At 36.3% G+C, this 23273-nt stretch overlaps 1 protein-coding gene across 3 annotated transcripts in view; it reads left to right on the top strand.

Annotated features, from left to right (window-relative positions):
• The first annotated feature begins 15682 nt into the window (after positions 1–15682).
• Positions 15683–23273, top strand: part of LOC120531012 (coiled-coil domain-containing protein 27-like) — a 45013-nt gene continuing 37422 nt past the window's right edge. The window contains exons 1-4 of one of the 3 annotated variants that reach the window (XM_039755928.1): positions 15683–15751; positions 18478–18660; positions 18945–19095; positions 21119–21235. In XM_039755928.1, coding sequence (XP_039611862.1) covers positions 18508–18660; positions 18945–19095; positions 21119–21235 — 421 coding nt within the window. In that variant the 5' untranslated portion in view covers positions 15683–15751; positions 18478–18507. Of the gene's footprint in view, positions 15752–18011; positions 18661–18944; positions 19096–21118; positions 21236–23273 lie in introns of those variants that run through there. The other 2 variants (XM_039755929.1, XM_039755927.1) reach the window with 2 other exon arrangements.

Raw genomic sequence — 23273 nt, 5'->3', positions numbered from 1 at the left:
GTACTCCGGTTTCCTCTCACAGTTCAAAGACATGCAGGTTAGGTGCATTGGTGATTCTAAATTGTCCCTAGTGTGTGCTTGGTGTGTGAGTGTGCGTGTGTGTGCGCCCTGCGGTGGGCTGGCATCTTTCCCGGGGTTTGTTCCTGCCTTGCGCCCTGTGTTGGCTAGGATTGACTCCAGCACACCTCCGAGACCCTGTAGTTAGGATATAGCGGGTTGGATAATGGATGTTAAACTTTATCTTTATACCACTCATTTCTCACTCCATTTTTTCTTTTTTATTTTAACTGGTTGCAAAAATGAGCAGTTATTTTGTCATGTGTGCCCTATTATGGATTAATGTTTGTGGCTATTATCATGTTCAGCAAGTGGCTCCATGATCCTGACCTCACCAGCAAATCTACAAGTGAATGCCTAAGAAAATAAAATACAAAGTTTTGCCCTGGCCTAAACAAAGTCCAGACCTCAGTTCTGTCACAATGTTGTGATGGAACCTTAAGAGAGCTATGCATAAATTAATGTCCTCAAAAATCAAAGAACTGGTGCAGTGTTATAAGGAGGAGTACACCAACATTTTTTCCAAAAATATCTTTTGCATTCTGACCTATTTTTAAATACAAAATGACAAATGTAAAATCTGTCAGGTGTTGCTTGTCTGCTGAGGTGAGATTTGTCTATTTTTGAGTGAGTATTTTAAGTGAGGACTAAATAATTGTTATTTACAGTAAGTCCCGATGAGCAATTTTGGAACTCACCGTTCTCTACTATGGTGACTACTTAAAAGTAGTTAATAACTATATTCAGTTTTTGGTTTACATCATTTCTTTTTCTTACTCTTATCTCTATATTCACCAATAGAAATCTCATCCTAGCTGAAAATCACAATACTTTCACAGTGTTATAGGCAAAAAATAGAAAACAGTCTGCTGAACATTATCTGTAACTAACAACACAATATTTCTTTTGTCTTAGTGCTTTTATTAGATATCACTAACAAAGGTTTATGTTAAAGGCATATTTTGTGCAGATTTGACAATATACTTAGTTTTGAGACATGAACACAAGGGCAGCAGAACGTCAGGTTAGATGAATTCAGACGTGCTTTATCCGAGTGAGGAAGTTAGCAATGGTAAATTAAAGTAATAAGCAGGCATGAGGGTGGCTTGGACGCAATAATATATCTTAAACCTATCATAAGTTAAAGTTGGTATGAAACTTTAGATTTTGTATGATCGTGCTATAATTTTTTTAACATTCACGTTTGCTAAGTTATAAAACTGAGTATTATCTTTGTGCAGAATTTCAACAGTGACGACCGTACTCCTTCACTTTCGATTCCTGGGACTCAAGGCAGTGGCACTCCACTTCAGTACTCTTCTAAAGCTGTGCTGTATTCAATTATGATTCAATTTGGTATGTCAATAAAACAGTTTTTTTTTTATTTATTAATTTTATTACAATCAATACATAGCAATCACGTTTTTACAAAAAAAAAAAAAGAATTATGCTAAGAACAGTTCGATCCCCACCCTTGAGAGAGAGAGCAAGCCAAACGGTGTAAAATTTAAGGCTTTTAAAAATACCTAAATCAACAAATTCTCTGTGCTTTATAAAATAATTTCAAAATATTACAGATTAGATCCTGCCATGTTTTGAAAAAAGTCTGCACAGATCCTCTAACTGAGTATTTGATTTTTTCCAATTTTAAATAATATAACACATCAGTTTCCCACTGACTTAAAAGAGGAGAGTTTGGGTTCTTCCAGTTTATCAGAATAAGTCTGCGTGCCAACAGTGTAGTGAATGCAATCACAATTTGTTTGTCTTTCTCCACTTTAAGACCCTCTGGAAGAACCCCAAACACAGCTGTTAATGGGTTAGGAGGGATTGTGAGTCCAAGACTGTCTGAGAGGTAATTAAAAATTTTTGTTCAGAATAATGTTAATTTGGAGCAGGCCCAGAACATGTGACCCAGTGAGGCTGGGGCTTGGTTGTAAAGTTCACAGGTTGGATCGTGTCCTGGAAACATTTTGGAGAGTTTTAGTCGAGACAGATGTGCTCGATATATAATTTTAAGTTGTATAATTGTATGCTTTGCACATATGGAGCTCGAGTGAATTCTCTGCATTGCTACTTTCCACTCCTTTTCTGATATATTAATTGAGAGATCATTTTCCCAGTGTCCTCTTGGATCTTTGAAAGGAAGGGATTGTAAAAGGATTTTATATATTGTAGAGATGGAGTCTAACTCCTTGAAATTGAGCAATAATTTTTCCAGCGTGGATGAGGGTGCAAGATTAAACAGTTATTTAAATGAAAGAATCAAACTATCATAAGAAGACAGTTGCTTTGTGTGAAAAGTGAGATTTGTTATGGATCTATTTATATTACCTATGACAGTATAAATCATATTTATCTCTCAATATAATACTTAATATCAACAATACAATAACAAAAGGACTTTTCTTTAAAATGCAAATATTATTCAGAGAAGAAGCAAAAACACTGACCAATAATCTAACTTATTCCTTTAGATAAGTAATATATTTCAGTAAGAATAATATGTATGGCATACTTCGTTCAACTCTTGCCACAGTGGTCAGGATTCAGCCAGGAAATGGACTAGCCATTAAGCAGCAATCGCCATGTGATTCTTCCATCTTGTAAATGGAGAAGTCAACAAGCAGCAACCACTGATGTCAGCTTTCAGTTTTGAAAGAAAAAGTCCCAGAACAGTAATGACAGTGGGTAAGAATCCAAGAAATGGAAATATATCGTTAAAGGAAGCATCCAGAAAACAGGAGAGGGAGTGTAATAACCAGCATTTAGGCACAGCAGAGTTATAATTCCAAATCAACGAGGGTTGATGTCCAGCCAGCAGAAGGAAGATGTCACAGCAAGTCACATGTGTGATTCTCAAAGAGGTGTTTCTTCTGATAAATTAAAAGAACAGAAATGGTTGTTAGCTTATCAATGATTATATTCTTGATCACAAATATTTTGTACTGATATACATACTATCACAGTAAGTTCAAGTTATATATTTCAAATAAAAAAACAAATAACATTTTATTCCACTGTAGCTTTTAATGAATAAAGATATAATAATTAACAGATTATTAGTTCATGTAATTTCAAATAATTATGTTATTAAATTATATGAATTATAGTATACAGTCATATGTTTTGAAACATTTACAAATGATTTTAAAAATGACAATTAATTTTTTTTATTATTCAGTAACATATTATTCATGTTAGGAATAATTTGTGTCTAGTTGCTCAGGGAAAAATGTTTTTAAAACCCTAATTGTTACGTGTTATACAGTCTGTAAAACTGGTTATTCCTTGTTTCTGCCTAGTTTGTGACACCGAATAAATCTATAAAGGCTTTTTCGATAGATAGATATATTTTATTTGTTCCTAAGGGGAAATCATTAACATTAAAGAAGCTAAAGAAAGAAAAATAATATATATAGAAAAATAATAAAATGTATACCGGTATAAACAAACAAACAGTAACATCCCCAAACTAACATATACGTAATATGTTTATATAATATTTATTCATTAGTTGTATATCTTTTTTCAGTAAGTAATCTAAATACATTTTTAAAGCAAGTCAAAAAATGGTGATAACACTACTGGCATGTATGACACTGTAGAGCTTCATTTCCCATTTAAAGTATAAGTAACTCTGAGCAGGGTTTTAATTGATAATTCTGGAAATATTATAATATTATGATACATATCCTTAAATTTATTTAACTTAATTAAGTGGCACTGGGAATTCCAGCAGCATTGGATGCGATGTAGAAGCCTATTGATAGATAGATAGATAGATAGATAGATAGATAGATAGATAGATAGATAGATAGATAGATAGATAGATAGATAGATAGATAGATAGATAGATAGATAGATAGATAGATAGATAGATAGATAGATAGATAGATAGATACTTTATTAATCCCAAGGGGAAATTCACATTATTGCAGGGCATATTCATTTTAAATACACCCTTATTATCTTGTACCAGTTTGTAGTTCTCAGTCAAGCTACTTTATAACCATCTATGTTTTTGGGATGAATAAAGAAGACCACAGCGCCCAGAATCAGTGGGGGGGCATTCAAATTCCACACAGACAGTGACTGGGCCAGATTGTGACCACAGTCAGCAGTGTTATAATTGATATACTAGTTATTCAGGAGAATATCACAGCAAGATATACAGCACTCATAATTCTAATGGCCTGGCAATAATATTTTTACTTTATACAATGTGAGGATTCAACATTTCTTTACCTCAAAAAAATGTTAATTAACTTAAACTCTCTAAAACATAAAAGATCTTCATTTATATTGCTTCAAAATGGTTTACTTAAAACAAGTAAATTTAAAATATATGTGGAAGTAAAAATTTTAACTTAAATGCACATTATTTTGGTTTATATTATAATCAGTTATATTTTAACCAACATTTATAGGATATTTATTTTCATAAGAACAGAAGCGCTCATCATTTCGTATTAATAAGAAAGAAATTATAATATCAGGACATCCCTACCTCCCCCTCTGTTATGCCAGGACTGGGACAATCTAATTACTACTAGCGTCTTTCTTAGAATTTGTGAGACTTCTCCAAAGATGCTGGATCTTTAGCATGATTGACACTGAAAGAACTGACGTGGTCAATGAGTTTAGGAAAATTTTAGACTACTAGTGCACAGGGTTCATATAAGTTTATTTGGCAATATTTTGGAGAAATCATGCATTATTGTGTATTTATTTACCTATTAATTATAAAGTCAGTAAAATGGTATAATCCCCCTGGCTAACATTAGCCAATCAACTTTTACCACAGAGTTAAAGTACACTTTTAAAAAGCCCAACTGATTACAACTCTGCTCTCTTTAGTGGCTACTTGTTTTTAAGTATTTATTGTGGAAGTTAACTAAAAATTCATTTTTATATTGTATAAACTGTGAGCTTTTAACTTTCTAAGTGAGTTATTGAACTGTGAAAAAACATAAGGATTTCCCTTTCTGTTTTATGGTCTTCAACTGACAAGACTTAGATAATATATTTGTTTAAAATAAATGGAAAACAGGATATGTGGATTCAGCTTTCAGCTAGCTTGTTTTTTTCCCTCAGATGTACTAGCTAGTCACATATCTAAGTGTTTCAATTTTACTATAAACAAAGGATGTATTTTTTCATGGGTTGTTAAAAAAAAGCTGAAATGAGCCCTTGTAAAGTAAAAACCTCCATTTGTAAAATTATTTTGTGGCTTACATTTCTTCCACATTAATAATAATAATGCAATGAATTTATATTTCTTCTTTCCCATGCTCAAAGTGCTTCATATACAGTATTCAAAAGGACACATCAACAAATAGCACGGGATAAGCACAACTATCAAAGCTTTAAACATGAATGGGGTATTCATTCTGTATAAGCTTGACCTGGCACAGATGTGAAGAAACATTTTACCTGTTGGGAAAGACATTTGTGCTTTAGTTAGATATGGTTAAAGTTACAATGCCCATATAAAGTGTTTGAATTTTTCATATTTTACATTTTAAGCAACATTGAATCACAGTGGATTTAATTTGGCTTTTTTGACATTAATTAAAAGAAAAAGACTCTTTAAAACTAAAAGTGAAAACAGATTTTAATGAAGTTAGTTGCAAATGTAAAACACAAAATAACTTCATAAGTATTCATCCTTTAATATGATACACCTAAATCATCACTGGCGAACTCAATTTTTTTTACAAGTCACATAATTAGGTAAATGGAGATCACCTGTCTGAGGTCAAAGGGTTTATGTTGATTGTGCCATAAATGCACCTGTACCTGGAAGGTCCAGCTGGTGAGTCCATACTGTGGACTAACCTACACAATGAACCAAAAAAGAACACTCTAATTGACTCAGTGAAAAGGTGATTGAAAGTCAGGGGAATGGATACAAGAAAATATTCAAGTCACTGAATATCCATTAGAGTCCAGTTAAATTAGTCATTAAGAAATGGAAACAATATGGCACAGTTGTAAATCTGCCTAGAGCAGGCCATCCACAGGAACTGAAGAAGACTACTTAGGGAGGTCACCAAGAAGCCTATAAGAACTCTAAAGGTATTACAAGCTACAGTGGCTGAGATTGAAGAGACTGTGTAGACACTACTGTTGCCCATGTACTTCCTCAGTCACAACTTTATAGGAGAGGTGCAAAGAGAAAAACACTGCAAAAAAAAAATGTGTGTCTGCTAGAGTTTGCTAGAAGGTGCAGCTGGAAGAAGGTTGGTTGGTCATCAGACTAAAGTCGCGCCATGTTTGAACACTGCACATTATCAAAAACATGCCATACCCATCATGATGCAAGGTGATGGCAACATCAGGCTCTGGGATACTTCCCTGCTGAAGGCCCTGGAAGGTTTGTGAGGGTACAGGGTAAAATGAATACAGTACACCATAATACAGAGAGATCTGGAGGAAAAACAGTTTTCAAGAAACCTGCATCTTGGGAGATGATTTGTTTTCCAGTAAGACAATGACTCCAAGCATAAAGTCAAAGCTACACAGGAATGGCTTAAAAACAACAATGTTAATGTCCTGGAGTGGCTAAGTCAGAGCCCAGGGGCCTCATGCATAAGGTTGTGCATTGAATTCGCACTATAAAATGACTTAAGCACAAAAGTCGAAATGTGCTTATGCACAGAAAAATCCAGATGCAGGAATCTGCGCATACTCCAACTTCCACGTTCTTCCGCTACATAAATCCCGATCAGCGTAAAAAGTAACACACGTGCACGCGTCCGGTGTCCTGCCCCAACTCCTCCCAGAATTACGCCCCTTTGAATATGTAAATCAATATTGATAGCCCTTAAGCTCAGTGTTCTGTGAAAAGACAATGGCAAAATCACAAAGAAAAATAGAACAATTTCAGTACATCCCAAGTGGAGGCAGGGAAAAACGTACTATTTGTTGGTTTAAACAATGGTATAAACAACAAAAGGAAGCTGATCGAGTGACATAGCATGTCGGAGAAACTCGAAAACTCGTTCACAAAGTCGCACAGTGCCCAAAATAAAAAAAGAGTCGTACAGTATATCAAAGTCGCCGTAAAAAGGCGAGTCGTAGCCCGCTGTCTGAATGTCATATGGAAGCTTATTAGGGTACATAAAAAAAAAGGCACACAGTGGGGAAAAAGCAGGAAATGTCAACTTTAATCTGGAAATTTCCATTTTAATCACGTAGTTTATTTGGTCATTAAAGTAGAACATCATTAACTTAATCTTAAAATTGTTTAATTTACTAGTTTCTCAAATCCCACCGTAACTAAAGTAGTACGTTAAATGCTTTGTTTTGTATTTGATGTTCTATGTGCTCTATGTGTGTTAAACTGGCTTTCTCTTCCTCCAACAGGACACAGAATCCATTACATTCATGATATTACAGCTCTCTGAATAACTAAAATACTGAGAGGTATACGTGATATAATTTTCGTGATGATAGGAGTTAAAGCATGTTATTAAACATTGAAATACGGTAGCGCAGTGATTGTGCGTGACCTTCGATAAAATAATTTATTGCAGCAGTACGGTCTCTTTTGAACGTACTAACCTCCAATTCCTGTCCTTCCTTTACATAAGACCCCAGATTTCAATGCAATTGAAAATGACTGTTCTCTCATAATCATCATGTAACCTGACAGAGCTTGAGCACTTTTAAAAAATAAATGGAGAAAAACTGCAGTGCCCAGACGTCCAAAGATGATAGAGACCTGTACACACAGAGTCAAGGCTGTCTGCATATCCCTGACCTGGGGCCTCATGTGTAAACGGTGCATACGCACAGAAATGTTGCGTAAGAATGTTTCCACATTCAAATCGCGATGTATAAAACCTAAACTTGGCGTAAAGTCACTCACATTTCCACGGTACCTTATACCCTGTCGTATGAAAGTTCTCCGCTCAGTTTTGAAGACTAGCGGCACCCAGCGTCAAAGCAGTGCCACTGTTCCTGTGTGGTTATCCTTTCTTTTCCTGAAGCGGCTTTATAAATACACTGAAATTAATCGCATATTGTTTATTAGTTTAATGCATCTGATTGTAATTAACCAGTAACAATATAATGGTCTACGGAATGGTCAAACTATTCTAAATACCATAGCTGCTTTAGTGTTGTTACTATCAGTGTACTTTCTTTTTCTTCTTTCAGCTGCTCCTGTTAGGGGTGGCCACAGCGGATCATCTTTTTCCATATTACTCTCACTGCACCACTCGGAGAAGCTGATCGGAAAGAGAATTATCGGTATACAGCATCAAGCAAATGCTGCCTCAGCCACACTTCACATTTGAACTGCTTCTCATATGACAAACGCTTCAAACCTTTCCTGTACGGACCTCGCGGTTCAGAAAGTTTCATCCCAAGAACTCTAAAAGCACTCAATCAGTCCATCAACTGCTCCTTGTAGAACTGTTAGTACTTATTAGTACAGTTACCTCACTGTAAACTTGCAGTACAGTTATAATATTGCACAACATGAGCCACTTTATAAAGAGTGTATTTACATATGATGACGATATCATTTTTAAGATAAAATGCAGCAAAATGTTTATTATATTATACAGATAAAACTTTAACTTCATTTAAATAATCTATACTGTATTGTTAATAATTAAAGGACACGGTGTTGCTACACTAGCAAGGATCTGGTGCTCCGCTCACGATTGTTCCTGCCGCGCACTGTAAGCTTCACTGGGACTGGCGTGAAGGATAGAATAATTAAACATGTACTATGAAGATATTTTAATGTTCCTTAAGTTTTGAAGAATCGGCGTTATAAGCTTACAGATGGCTTAACGTCCATCACAGAGCTGATTGTGTGGCGATCGGTTACTTGGAGAAAGAAAAGGAAGGACAGGAATTGGAGGTTAGTACGTTTGAAAGAGACAGTACTGCAGGGGCGGCCTTAGGCATGTGCAAACTGTGCACCTGCACAGGGCCGCCAAATCCATCCCAGGGGCCGCCACACCAATATATATTGAATATAAAACAGAAAGAGAAAATAACGACACAGCTGCAAATTTCGGCAAAAGTTAAACGCTTGTGTTGTGAGCAAAAGGCGGCTATGCAGTGTCTGCAACGGACGTGGCCATCCGCTGTGCATAAGATACCATATTGACATTGGCGGGCGAAGGAGCAACCGATTCTTCCTCTGCCCAAGGTCGCACACATTTACTGGGCCACCGTGTTCCCATGTATAATAACGTGCTTTAACTCCCATCATCATGAAAATGATATCACGTATACATCTCAGTATTTTAGTTATTCAGAGAGCTGTAATATCACGAATGTAATGGATTCTGTATCCTGCCGGAGGTAGAAAAAGCTGGTTTCAGAAGCAAGTAGTGATTCACACACATAGAACATATAGAAGAACACATGCAAAACAAAGCATTTAACATGCTGCTTTACTTACGATGTGATTTGAGAAACTAGTTATTTAAACAATTTTAAGGTGAAGTTTATGATGTTCTACATTACTTTAATGACAAAATAAACAATGTGATTAAAGTGGAAATTTCGAGACTGAAGTTGACATTTTGTGCTTTTTCCCCACTGTTTGCCTTTTTTTTTCTCTGTACCCTAATAAGCTTTCATATGACACTCAGACAGTGGGCTATAACTCGCCTTTTCATGGCGACTTTGATACCTGACAACTTCTTTTTTATTTCCGGCACTGTGTGACTTTGCGAATTTGAGTTTTCGAGTTTCTCTGACATGCTATGTCACTCGATCAGCTTCCTTTTGTTGTTTATACCATGGTTTAAACCAACAAATAGTACGTTTTTCTTTGCCTCCACTTGGTATTCGCTGAAATTCTTCCATTTTCCCTCTTGCTTTTGTCATTGTCTTTTCAAAGAACGCTGAGCTTAAGGGCTATTTATATTGATTTGCATATTCAAAAAGGCGTAATTCTGGGAGGAGTTGGGGTGGGACAGCAGGAGCATGCACGAGCATTACTTTTCACGCTGACCGGGATTTATGTAGAGGAAGAATGCAGAAGTTGGGGAACGCACAGATTCCTGCATCTGGATTTTTCTGTGCGTAAGCACATTTCGGCTTTTGTGCTTACCTCATTTTGTAGTGTGAGTTCTACGCACGGTGTTATGCATGAGGTCCCTAAAGAGGGAGAATTATTTTGTGATTGTTTTATATTTGTAATTAATTTAAAACACTTTGCAGAGATCAGTTTTCACTTTGACATTAATGAGTCTTTTTCTTTTTCTGTTGTGTCAAAAATGGCAAATAAAATCCATTGTAAATTAAAACTGTATTGAATAATAATACAACGTGAAAACTTTCAAAGGGTGTAAATACACTTTATAGACATTGTACCTCTGTAAATACTTTTAATTCTGTAACAGGACTGTAAAATCAGTAATGAACTCTCCCCTATTGTGAAGAGACAGTAAGAATGTAAAATGCATGGGGATTTACAAGTATGATTATTCTGAATGATTATTTTGTTCAGCTATTTACAGTGTATTTTAGATTTGTTCAAACAAATGTCATTCTTTGTGAACAAATGTACAGCAAAAATCATTTAGAATATTTTGTTAGAGTATTTTGTTTGTTTAGACATTTGCTGCTATGCTAAATGGTATAGTCCTAAATGACTTAAATGCTCATTTTGAAAATATCAGAATGATACATGGAAATGCATAATCTGAAAGGTTTACTTTGCAGACCTAAACTATGAATTATTGTATTTCTGTGCCAGATATGAGCTCTGTGCAGACTGAGCGATGTTCCATCATATGGTAATATGGTACATGGGCACCCTTAAACAATAAGCAAAGACTGACCTGCCAGCAATCAGGCCTAAGGTCATGTTTTTTGACCATCTGGTTATGACAAAGATAAATTTATCGCCTACTCAAATCTTGGCAGTGAATTAAGTCAAATAATGTCCAATATGTATTGAGTTCATTCTCTCAATCCTCAGTTCCAGAGTTCTCCAAAAATTTTTTACCAGTATCAGAGTCTACATGGACCATGATCAAAGCCTACAAGATGGCTAGTGCCGGGTCAAGTCAAAAGATGCTAATAACTAGGATGCAGGAGAGTCTTAATTTTTTGAAATGATGATTCTACATATAGCTGTATTAAACTTAGCTATCCTGTGAAAACCTTTATAGGGTGCTGGAGAGGACATCAGACAACATCAAACAAGAGCAACAGATTGGTGTGTACTTAACCACGTGGAAGATAGGCGGTGTTACCTGTACTTTTTTCTTTTTTGTTCCCTACACTTTTGCTGTAACTGTTACTTTTTTTCAGGCCACTGTTTACATTGAACATGATACCCATTTCCTCCAGTATTTTTTTACTTTTCTCTGTCACAATTACTGTATGTCATAAAACTTTATATTTGTTTCTTTATGTTTTTTTTATGTTAACTCACATTTTTGTGCTGTCATCAAGTTCCTATTTCAGGGCTGGTTACTACAATGCTGTAATTCTCTAGGGGGCATGCTTTACTGGGGTGCACTGTGTGACATCACAGGGTTGTGAACACATGGTTTTGTGGGCCACTTTATTTAAGGGCCAGATGCATTGTAATTGTATGCATTAGTATTTTTTAGTGAAAAGGCTCTTGGTGTTTTTGCATGTGAGAAAATGAGTTTCTTGGACAATTTCTTTTTAAAGGTTTCTTTCTTAAGGTTTTGACTCTTGTTTACAACAACAACAACATTTATTTATATAGCACATTTTCATACAAAAAGTAGCTCAAAGTGCTTTACATAATGAAGAATAGAAAAATAAAAGACACAGTAAGAAAATAAAATAAGTCAACATTAATTAACATAGAGTAAGAGTAAGGTCCAATGGCCAGGGTGGACAGAAAAAACAAAAAAAAAAAAACTCCAGACTATGAGTCCACATTGTCCCTTTTTATTTGATTGTAATTTAAGTTTTTGGTAAACAAACTCTACTCAGTACTTACTGACTGATCTCCTACTGCTCTTCAAAAGATATCACTGTCCCTCTCATAAAACAAATATCAACCTTTTTGATCCTTTTCTAATCAGAAGGATTAATCACAATATTCGTTAATGCACTTCTTGTTGCAGATTAATGTTTCCAAATGAACACAGTCATCCGCACAGACCACTTTGTATACTTGTACTTCGTCTACAACCAAGATTTCACTTAGCACATAAAAGCTAGCATTGTACACATTAAATCAATCCAAACAACCAAAATGAATTTTTAAAATGACACAGAATTAAACAATGCTTCATCTACAGTCTTGTTAGTTGTATGATGATGTTGGTAGAATCCAATCAGATATCATTATCGCCATTACTTCCTGAAGACAATCCAATCAGCATGGGATCTACAGTGTATACTGTACACCGAACAAAAAAGCTTCAGGAAATTAAAGCAAACACGAAGCTCACCCTTCTTCCAGGTGCTTGTGGAAGAGCAGCATTTTAAACACTAAGTTATTGTCGAAAATATGCTGCTATTACCATTAACTTCTTTTAAGATAACATCTCAATATTTATATTCTGTCAAGTGACACCTTTGGGTACACTGTGTCCAGGTTCGGTCCCTTGTGTGTGTTACATAAATGTCACTAAACACCACTTTAGAGATTTAATGACTTACGGTAGCAGAAATAGACAAATAGACTTTAGCATGCCATTATAAATGAGTACCTGGTGCACAACTCACCTACCATATGCAATTAATGTAAGAATATAAGAACACTTCAAGGCAGAGATGTTATTCCCTGCTGCTCCAGTGCATGATAATCCTATATTTAGGTTTTCTTAACTTACACAGTGCCTACTTCATAAAAATAATTAGGTATTCAGACTTTCTGAGTCCTCTGCATTTACAATGTATTTGCATCATTTGATCTGTTCATCAAATATACTCTTCCAGCATTAGCCATTTTTTATGTACACACTATAAACTTTGGCAAAAGGAACTTGCCTAACTTCCCTAATCTCCACTCAGTATGTATGCTTGAATATATTAGCAATGAAGATATTGATAGTTCTTCCAGAATTGATCAATTACTTTCATGGTGCATACCTCCAGATGTTTTTAGTTAAAAATGGAAAAGGGAATTTTGTTTTAATATCAGACAAGGAATGGATTTCAATTTTATTCATAACATACACTGATCTTATGCCCCTCTACTAACATTATTTGTCACACCATATGTTATGAGATTATTTAACAATGAATCTACTCAGATCTCACATGTTAGTTTTTTTGTGTTTATTTGGAAGAATTTTTACTCAGTCCCCATAACTTAATGTGAAAACAAAGTCTTTACAAGGAACAACAAAAAACTTGAAATAATTTATGTATTTATTTTTTAACTATCCTGTTACGCCACTGACTCTGCTTTTCTTTTGCTTTCTTTTGGTGCCCTACAGTACACTGGGAATATTTCGGAATGGTTCCCTAAAGTGAATATTAGAGGGGTGTTTAGTGTTGAGTGTCGTTCTAACATTAATTTTCAAGAATCCTGTACTATGATTGATATGTGAAACTAAATAAATTAATAAATCTTTTTATATGGTACTCTTCATGGTTCAAATGGTTTAGACTACTGTACCCAACACCAGCTACAAAAGCTATCAATGTTTAAAATGAAGTGAGCACCCAAAAAAGTCACATACTGTATACAACACATGCATAAAATTTTCAAATGGCTGATTGTAAATCATAAAGAATTACACTGTTAATGACTCCTCCTTGAACCGTCACCTTATCGTGGTGGAGGGGTTTGCGTGTCCCAATGATCCTAGGAGCTATGTTGTTCCGGGGCTTTATGCCCCTGGTAGGGCCATCGAGAGGAGTCAGATGAGGTGGCTCGGGCATCTGATCAGGATGCCTCCTGGACGCCTCCCTGGTGAGGTGTTCCGGGCACGTCCAACCGGGAGGAGGCCCCGGGGAAGACAGGACACGCTGGAGGGACTATGTCTCCCGGCTGGCCTGGGAACGCCTTGGGATTCTCCCGGAAGAGCTGGAAGAAGTGGCCGGGGAGAGGGAAGTCTGGGCCTCTCTGCTTAAGCTGCTGCCCCCGCGACCCGACCTCGGATAAGCGGGAGAGGATGGATGGATGGATGTTAATGAGCTAGGTATTATTGCTCAAATAAATCAAATTTTTGTCATGTTTGTTTAGACTACATTTAAAATACATTTTTTGTTTGACTGCTTTTAAGTAGTGGGTTACTCCAGTGATCCATGGAGATCGTGTGATATGTAATGAAAGCATATTGCTTTATAGAGTAATCTTAGCCATTTTTGATAAGGAACAAAATAATTTCACAAAGGCAAGTGTGTGTAAAACAAAAGTCTCCGATTGTCTGAATGTCTAGCATACACTCTTAAAAATAAAGGTTGACAGAGGGGTTCTTCACAGCAGTGCCATAGAGGAACCATTCTTGGTTTCTAAAAGACACATCAACATATAGGTTCCAGTAAGAACATTTATTTATTTTGCCCTGTAACAGGCTCCATACAGTAAATTACCATGAACAGATGCTAACAGATGTGTGAAATACCAGCGGTTCATGATTTCAAAAGGACTCTTCCTGCGTATGTACTGTAACACAGCCTAAATCCAGATTTTCTTAATCAGTTAATGTCCTGCTAGGTACCTATACCATACATGAAAGATTTTTCTGCATATCAGGAAGTTTTTCAAATCACAAAAAAATTACTTCATATGGAAAGAACCCTTCTCAGAATGAAATGGATCTTTGTCAAGAAATGACTCTATGAGGAACCTCAAAAACCCAGTAAAGAACCACACAGTACCATTAAAAAACATTATTTTAAGAGTGTTCCAGCATTTACTTCATCATGGCAACTTGAAGGATCTCAGAGTAGGATAATTAGGAAGGAATCAACGAAGACACCAAGGATAATCAAAACACTCATTTCAAATTTCACAATCGTGATCGTGTTAGAGTGATAAAATTAGAATATTGGCGGCTTCTAGTTAATTGTAATGGAACCTGCTCTCCCTAGCCGTAAGCACCTTTATAATAATGTTGTCCTGCCGTGTTTCTGAATTCAGATCGTTTACCGATGACTTTGACACCAGTGAGACGTGAGGTCGCTCATAAAATTACAAGCTGCATCACTTTACGTCAAAGAGTGGAATGTTTGCGTAGTTGCACAGCAACAATTTCCACAACATTTAGCCAGACAATTTAAAATAAGAAATTAACGTTTCACTTGCCTTTGATAAAACAAGCGCTGATTGATTCTCTGCTTGTACTGTACGTTGTAAAAGAGTTTGAGCTGGTTTCCACTAGGACACCACACACTTAATAAAACATTATGAGCTAAACTAAACTGTCTCGTTGTGTCTGTCAGAGGGTGTGTACTGTATTGTGTGGAACTGGCCCAGTATCTGCAGGCTTTGCCTCTGGTTTCCTGCGACACTGAACACGTGAAAATGACTGAACGAAGAGATTAGTGTTTATGTGTAATTCACACAAATTTATGAAAATTGTGCTCTTTTAGACCACCGCCAGTGTTTACCTGAAATACGCCAGAGGATTGAAAATCCACATCTCCTCTCCGCGCGCCAATTTAACAGTCTCTCTCTCTCTCTCTCTCTCTCGCTCGCTCTCTCCCTCGCTCTCTCTCTCTCATACACACACAGACACACACATTTTATTTCGGTCACAGGATCGAACAGGTGAGTCTCTTCTTTAAATGCAGCTCTTACCGCTAATGTTATTTTGAATTGTGACTCGAAAGATCCCCCACGGAAGAAAAATGTGAAGTTTAAAAAGCTAATATTTCAGTAATACTCCATATACTTTGCATACAAAAATCAATGCGGCTAAGTAATAGCATTGTGCCTGTTGAACATAAAGCCATGTCTGATATTCCTAACGAATTATTAACGGTTAGAAATGAAAGACGCTATATTGAATCAGTATTTTTATTTCCGTAAATTAAAGTTTAAGGATTTTAAGTTCATTGTAGGCTATTGTAAAATCGATTTCGTTTATGATGCATCTTGCTTTAAACTTGTCATAAATGCATTTTTATGTGCTTTGCAAAACAACTAATGTTATTGAGCTCAATGCAAAACATTACAGTATATGCGATGAGAACGATTCATTTATTCACAGGGTATCACAATGTCTAGCTTTGCGGGCTCACGACGTCAGGAATGAGTCTGTTATGTGGCGTTTACTATTAGGTGGAGTAGCTGAGTAAAGGACAGAACAATATGTAAATATTTTGGCAGAAAATGCATAAATTAAACTATAAATATATTTAATGTATTAACATGTTATGTTGACTAGGTGCATTGGCGATTCTAAATTGTCCCTAGTGTGTGTTTGGTGTATGGGTGTGTGTGTGTGCGCGCGCCCTGCCCGGGGTTTGTTTCCTGCCTTGCGCCCTGTGTTGGCTGGGATTGGCTCCAGCAGACCCCCGTGACCCTGTATTCGGATTCAGCGGGTTAGAAAATGGATGGATGGATGGATGGATGGATAAAAGTATTTGTGCTTATGCAGTGAAAGCTAGAAATGAATACTGTATAACTAAATATATGAAGTAACTAGTATATCTGGTCCATTCATCTGTTATCTACACCTTTTCAATCTGAGTTTACAGACACAGGAGCAAAAAAAAATATGTATTACGAAGTAAGACAGAGCTAAACTGACAATTGTAAAAATACACATATATTATTTATAAATTACCAACATCAAGTTTTCATTTTAAGTTTGATGCAGGTTTGAAAATAACCTGCCAGTTGTTGGTTAATTATTAATGTAATTTTTCAAATTCAAATCGAACTCGTGATGTGTGATTATATCTAGTCGTTTTGTAAATCAAATAAGGAAAATGAGAAAAGCAAACTTCTGTCTTGCATTAGGTGTCAGTATACTTTTTATTGGTTTTAGATAAAAAATAAATAAGTACAACTCTGAAAGATAAGAATATGACATTATATTTTTTTTATTTGCTGTATTTAGTGTTAAGATTTTGTTTAGCATTAAATGCATATATTTAAATGACCACAGTTAATAGTACTGTATTGTGAACACACAATACACAACAAAAACTGTTGATATAAAATTGTTTGCAGTTGGTAGTACTGCGTGTGTGCCGCTTGACTCTTCAGGCAGAAGAGTGGCCCCAGTTTGGCTAACACGCAGGGAAATGTTGTAGCCAAAGCACTGGGTTATCAAGTGGGCCATCTGTTGGACTCAGCGGAAAAAAGGATAAAATATTTAATGATCATTGGATAAAATAATAATAAGGATAATAATACATTTTAATTATGCAGGATCTTTCTCATGCTCAAAGTTCTTGAAAGACAGGTAAACTCATATACTTGCAACTACTGAGTTCATACTATGAGAGAAAGCACACTACTTGCTTGTTTGAAAAGAAAATTAAAAATGTTCACTAATGAAAATTGTCTTAAATGAAAATATGGATGCAAAGGGTTAACCAAAAATAAGTGACTGTCATGACAAGATGTACTGAAATACAATCTTACAGTATAATTATTGCATGAATGTAAAGGGTAATGATTAATTACTGGTTTGTTGATTGATTTATCTGGTTCATAGTTCCATCTTTCAATGAAACCATTTTGTATACCTGCATTTTCCACTATAGGTCACCACCAATCTTGGATGGGTTGCCGGTTCATCACAAAACTTAAACACAACAAACAATTTTCGAGTTGTTAATCTTGACATGTGCATCTGTATATGAACTGAAACTGGACTACATGTGAAAAGTTCATGCAGATGCAGGAAAAATGTGCAAACTGCTCACAGAGAGTTTCCTGGCCAGAATATAAGCTCTGGTCCATTTAGTTGTGAAACTACATTGCTGACCATTTATTTCTCTGCTTTTATCAGTTTTAAATTGCTTTCTGTAAATATATTAATTTTGTCTGCATAACTAATCTAAGAGGTAATCTTTAGTTCTATGATCCGTTGAAGACAAATGTAAAGTTGTATTCCACTGTGCTCCTTTGATTGAGTATTACAGTTCCTAATAGGTTTACTATATTTCATCACAGTGAAATAAAATTGTCATTCTTACTGGATAACAATCAAAATCTGAGAATTGAAAAATCTCAAAAGGACATGTCCCTCTGTTTTCTTGAAAGGTATGATAACAAATGTCAGTTTTACACAGTCACCACCATCTGTCTCTCAAAATGTCACACACCCTTCGTTTTGTTACTCTGGAGATGTTAAGTGGCTGGTATGGCAGAGATTATTTTGCTCTACACCTGCTAAACCTGCTTGAAGGCAAATAGCAGCTAAGCAACACAGGTGCAGCTTAAAATCCTCGTAGATCAAGTGTGTTTCTTCATAATTGCAAGTGAAAACTTTTCTAAGACATTTATCACAGTATCCGAATATAACTGCTCTTGTTTAGAACCATAATGCTGTGTATTAACTGGCACCCATGGAAGGAATAGAACTAATCATGAAGCCTCCTGAAGACAGCCAAAGATTTTCAGGTCGCCCACGCACTGCCTGTTGGCATTTACGTAAGACTGACTGTGTTCCTCTGCTCCGTGGAAAGTCCTGCACCTCCCGTGTCCCACAGCACAATCAGGTAACCTCACCATTACAGTCTTCATGACCATCATGGCATGTAAGTGAAGTAAAGCTGTGAAACATGACTCCATAAAGAGTCATAGTTAAATAATGATAATTGATGTTTTGACCAGGGATTTGCAATGTGTATATTTTAAAAAGATGTTGGCATGAATGGCTTTTTTCAGTATCTATAATTTAAATTTATATTCATTTCAACTCTTTACTTAAACATGAAGCACCCTAGACATCTCTCTGTCCAAGAAATTTGTATCTTTTTGATAAATGTGTATGTCCTTTCAGTCTATTGCACTTGTGCCTATAAATAAAGATGTTCACGAAGTCCACAGTGAGAAGATTAATTTACCATTCATAGAAGAGACTTTGACCAAACTACCAGCATGCTCAACGGAAGAATTACCCAGCAACGTAAACGTGGCACTACTACCCAAAAGTAAGTCCACCCAGCTGTTCTAAACTCATTTTGATGTGTACTGTAGGGATATAATTAATAGGCTTTTTAAAATGTCACATTATAGCAAAAGTTGAACCTGTGAGGGCTGTAATAAAATAGGCAACAATCTTTTAGGTGCTGCCCTCTCCACAGTAAATTAGAAAATTAAATATTCAGATTGTAAATATTTTACTTTCCAATTATTAAAATATCCTTATGTGTATACTATGTCATCTGTCCTTATTGTAAGTTTATGGTTCATCAGATGACATTAATGATTTCAGACTGATCTCACACTCTGTTTTTCCTGTCGCATCATAATTTTTTCTGCAAGTGGTGGTGTTCATTATCCATTATGATCTTGTCCTGTGCTCTCATTTCATTTGTTTGTGAAGTTTGCCCCTTTGAGGAGTGGCTGTAGAATCTGAATAAAAGGAAGTTAAACTTTGCAATCCTCTACTGCCAAAGGGTTTCAGTAGTGCCACAGCAAAGGATGCCACCTGTGTTTGTCATAGCTTCATGTCTGTGGCATTCTGTGAGGAACTTATATGCCAGGACAACACACACAAAGCTCTACCACAGCACTGATCAGAGATGTATCTTTGGGTCAAATTGAATGTAGCTGGTCATTTGGGCAGGAAAGAAAGTGTCTATGATCACTGGTCATATAGCATAGACTAGAAACCATGAATTTGTTTGTACTTTCTCAGCCTCACTCTGGTCATTTGGGGGTCTGTCTCTGGATATCAGAAGTCATTTAACCAACCATTTGTTAAAATATCTGAAACAATTTACTTTATCTCTGTACTTCAATGTTTCTGCTAAAGAATGGTGCTATAGTATTTAAATTAAAGAATTATCCTGTTGACTTGAAGGACTGTAGGTCTCTCTGGTGTAGATAACAAAAAAACATGTTGTGTGAATTTCCCTGCAACTGAGTTTAGAATATTTCTGTATAATTTTAGGATGTTCCATCAAAATACAGCATTTACAACTTAAGTGGGGCTGCTTTCTAATTAATAAAATCTGTAGGAAGGCCCTGACTCCAAAACCTTCCACCCTATTCAACATTATGGCCTTAATGGCGGGGAAGTTTTGGAAACTGAGACCACTCCAAATAATATATAAGGCCTGCATAGTTTGTCCCCAAAGCATTTGACAGCAGGAGCATTTGAGTTATTCCACTAAATTATAATACATCATTATACACAAGTATTTATGGCAATGGCGGCACGGTGGCACAGTGGGTAGCGCTGCTGCCTCACAGTTAGGAGACCTGGGTTCGCTTCCCAGGTCCTCCCTGTGTGGAGTTTGCATGTTCTCCCCGTGTCTGCGTAGGTTTCCTCACACAGCCCAAGACATGCAGTATAGGTGGATTGGTGATTCTAAATTGGCGTTTGTGTGTGTCCTGTGGTGGGTTGGCACCCTGCCCAGGATTGGTTCCTGCCCTGTGTTGGCTGGGATTGGCTCCAGCAGACCCCTGTGTTTGGATTCAGCGGGTTGGAAAATGGATGGATGGATTTATGGCAATTGAAGGTCCTAGTAAACATGTTTTGTGTAGCTATAGCTCTCACAACCTAACTGGTTAATTTTATGAAAGAAAAACATTTTAAAGCATAGCCCAACCCTTTCACATGTAAATAACCATAAAGCAACAACTTTATAACTTTTATATATTGACTGATGGAAGTGACTACATCCACATGTCAGTAAGTGAAAAAATGTAGGAACCAGGGTCAAACAATATTTTACAGCATACATATGGCAGAATGCTATAGTTTGATATCTGAAACTTGTTTACACCCATATGCATGATGTTATATTCTCTTTGCACAGTTTACTATTTGGAATGAATGGCTTAGTTTCTGATGTAGCCAATCTTTAAAGCTATTGTATTTTTTCCAAGACTTGTTTGAACAAAGCAAATCTCTGTGTCCCTGCTTCTAGCCACAAGAGTGTATATGTCAAGTGTGACTAAGCACTATAGTGCTGGGTCTCATGACAATTTGTGCTGTTTTCACAGGTGCCTGGATGCACAAGCCTGGCTCATTACATAGTTCACAGAATGATTTCCCCAATGGACCTCCCACTTCATGTAACAGTACTGCAAGTCTGAAGCCTCAGCTCCATGGTGTCAGCGGTAAAAACCTAATGCAGTGCCACATAAAGTAGCCAGTAATTCCAAAGTATCTGATGGCTGAGATGAGTTTAATGTTTGTACAGTATGATTTGTCAGTGGTGCGTTTGATACAATTTGACACTGTTGACACTTTTGTTGCATATATGAGTCACCTGACAAAGAATGGAGAGCAAGGATAATTCAGGTGGTTCAAAAGACTGACGTACTAAGGTTTAAGGTTTCTTTATTTAGTCATGTTTACACAAGAAAACATGAAATTTGTCTCCTCAGTTGCATCTAATAACAGACAGAATGAAATAAAACAGACAAAAGAAACAAGAAAGGTTAAGGTAAGGCAGTTAGATAATACATATTTACATAAAAAAAGGCCATAGGATATATATCAAAACCATAATCATTATCTCCGATATTTCTTATTGAAAAGTCGTATGGCACTAGGAAGAAAGGAGTTCCTGGAGCAATTTGTGTGGGTTTTCAAAGCAACTATCCTTCCTGATTTACTGAACTTTAGTTCTACATGTAAGATGACATACTAAGATAATATTGGCCCACATGGAATTATTATGACAAGGCACATTACGCTTACTGCCCAGGGTTTTGATATTTTTATCAAACAAGGATAGGCCTCTCCATGTTATATAAACAGGGGTTTAAGGTGTATGTATATAAAAGGCTCCGACCTTGTTCTGGGATGTCAGCGTTGTAGACATCAGTCTTGATATGAACAATAAATCCTGAAGATCATAATTCAGTGTTATTTTTGGCTACCCATAATGAACAGCACACATGATGAAACACATCTAACAAAAGAAATTTAAATTGAACAATCTTTTTATAAGAATGAATGTACACTATCAAAAACATAAATAAGAATACCTAAGAATCATTACAACAAAAGAATAATATAAAACGAGCTGAAGACTCAACATAATTTATGGTTGCACCTGTCAGCAGGCCATGAAGAGTCCAGGCTTGCTATAGATTGCTGAATTTTGTACCTTCAAACAGCAACCTAATTTGCACCTGCAAGAACGTTTGCTCATGTCACCCAATTTTAAGCATGTCCTTCTTACCTGGAGTGATAAAAATAATCTGTTTTTGGTAAAACGTTTTGTGAATGGTGCTCAGAAATTTTCCAAGGTCTAGGATATCACCAAGATGGTTCAGGTCTAAAACAAAGTCTCTTTAGCAGGGTGTGCTGCAGCAGGAGCTGCTGAGCCCTTATGGGCAGTTCTTCCGCCACACCCAGAAGTGCTGCTGGAAATGAGTAATCAAGTACCTGGAGCACTTCCGGGTGCCTTAAAAAAGGAGCCAGCAGCCACTACTCAGGGAGCCAGAGTCGAGAGGAGGAGTGACGAAGCTTGACCTGAGGAGTGGAGGAGAAGGAACGAAAAAGATTGCAGGAAGACTTTTTGTATTGTGCTGTATTGTGCTTGGACTGTGTTGTGGCTGTGGGAAGGTGTTTCCTACAAGGAAAAAGAAAAAATAAACTGTGTGTACCTTGAACTTGTGTCCCACGCTTGCCTGTGTCGGGTTCAGCTGGTGGGCCACAGTCTCATAGGAAAATGCTAAAAGAAAGAAAAGAGAATATCTCTGCATTTATGTGTGTATGTGGGAGCCATTACAGAGGCAGCAGACCTGATCAAGTATGGTCTACCTCATTGGGATTGAGGAGAACTTTAAGCGAGCAAGATCTCTTGCATAGTTTTGTTTTATTAAGAGAGTAGCTGAGATCTAAAAATCTTTCTTTAAGAGCTAAACATAAGTGTAGTCTAGTCATTGCAGTGGTTGTTTAAGATTGATCACCAACATTCCTGTTGCTACGTTAAACTTCTTGAATAATGAAGAAAATCAAAACCAGAATCTAATTTTATGTAGTCCCATACATACGTACCTCATTTGTACAAAAAAAATAGGTCTTCCTATATTTCTTAATTTTTTCAACAGTTATAAAACTAAGGAGCATTAGATTAAAGAATATGTGTTTTCTATTAAATGAAAGAAAGTCATGAATTTTAACACAGTCTTGTTATCATAG

Source organism: Polypterus senegalus, chromosome 6, assembly GCF_016835505.1.
Source record: "Polypterus senegalus isolate Bchr_013 chromosome 6, ASM1683550v1, whole genome shotgun sequence".
Lineage (NCBI taxonomy): Eukaryota > Metazoa > Chordata > Cladistia > Polypteriformes > Polypteridae > Polypterus > Polypterus senegalus.
The sequence above is the reverse complement of the archived record's forward strand: the minus strand, read 5'-3'. Positions and strand labels throughout refer to the sequence as shown.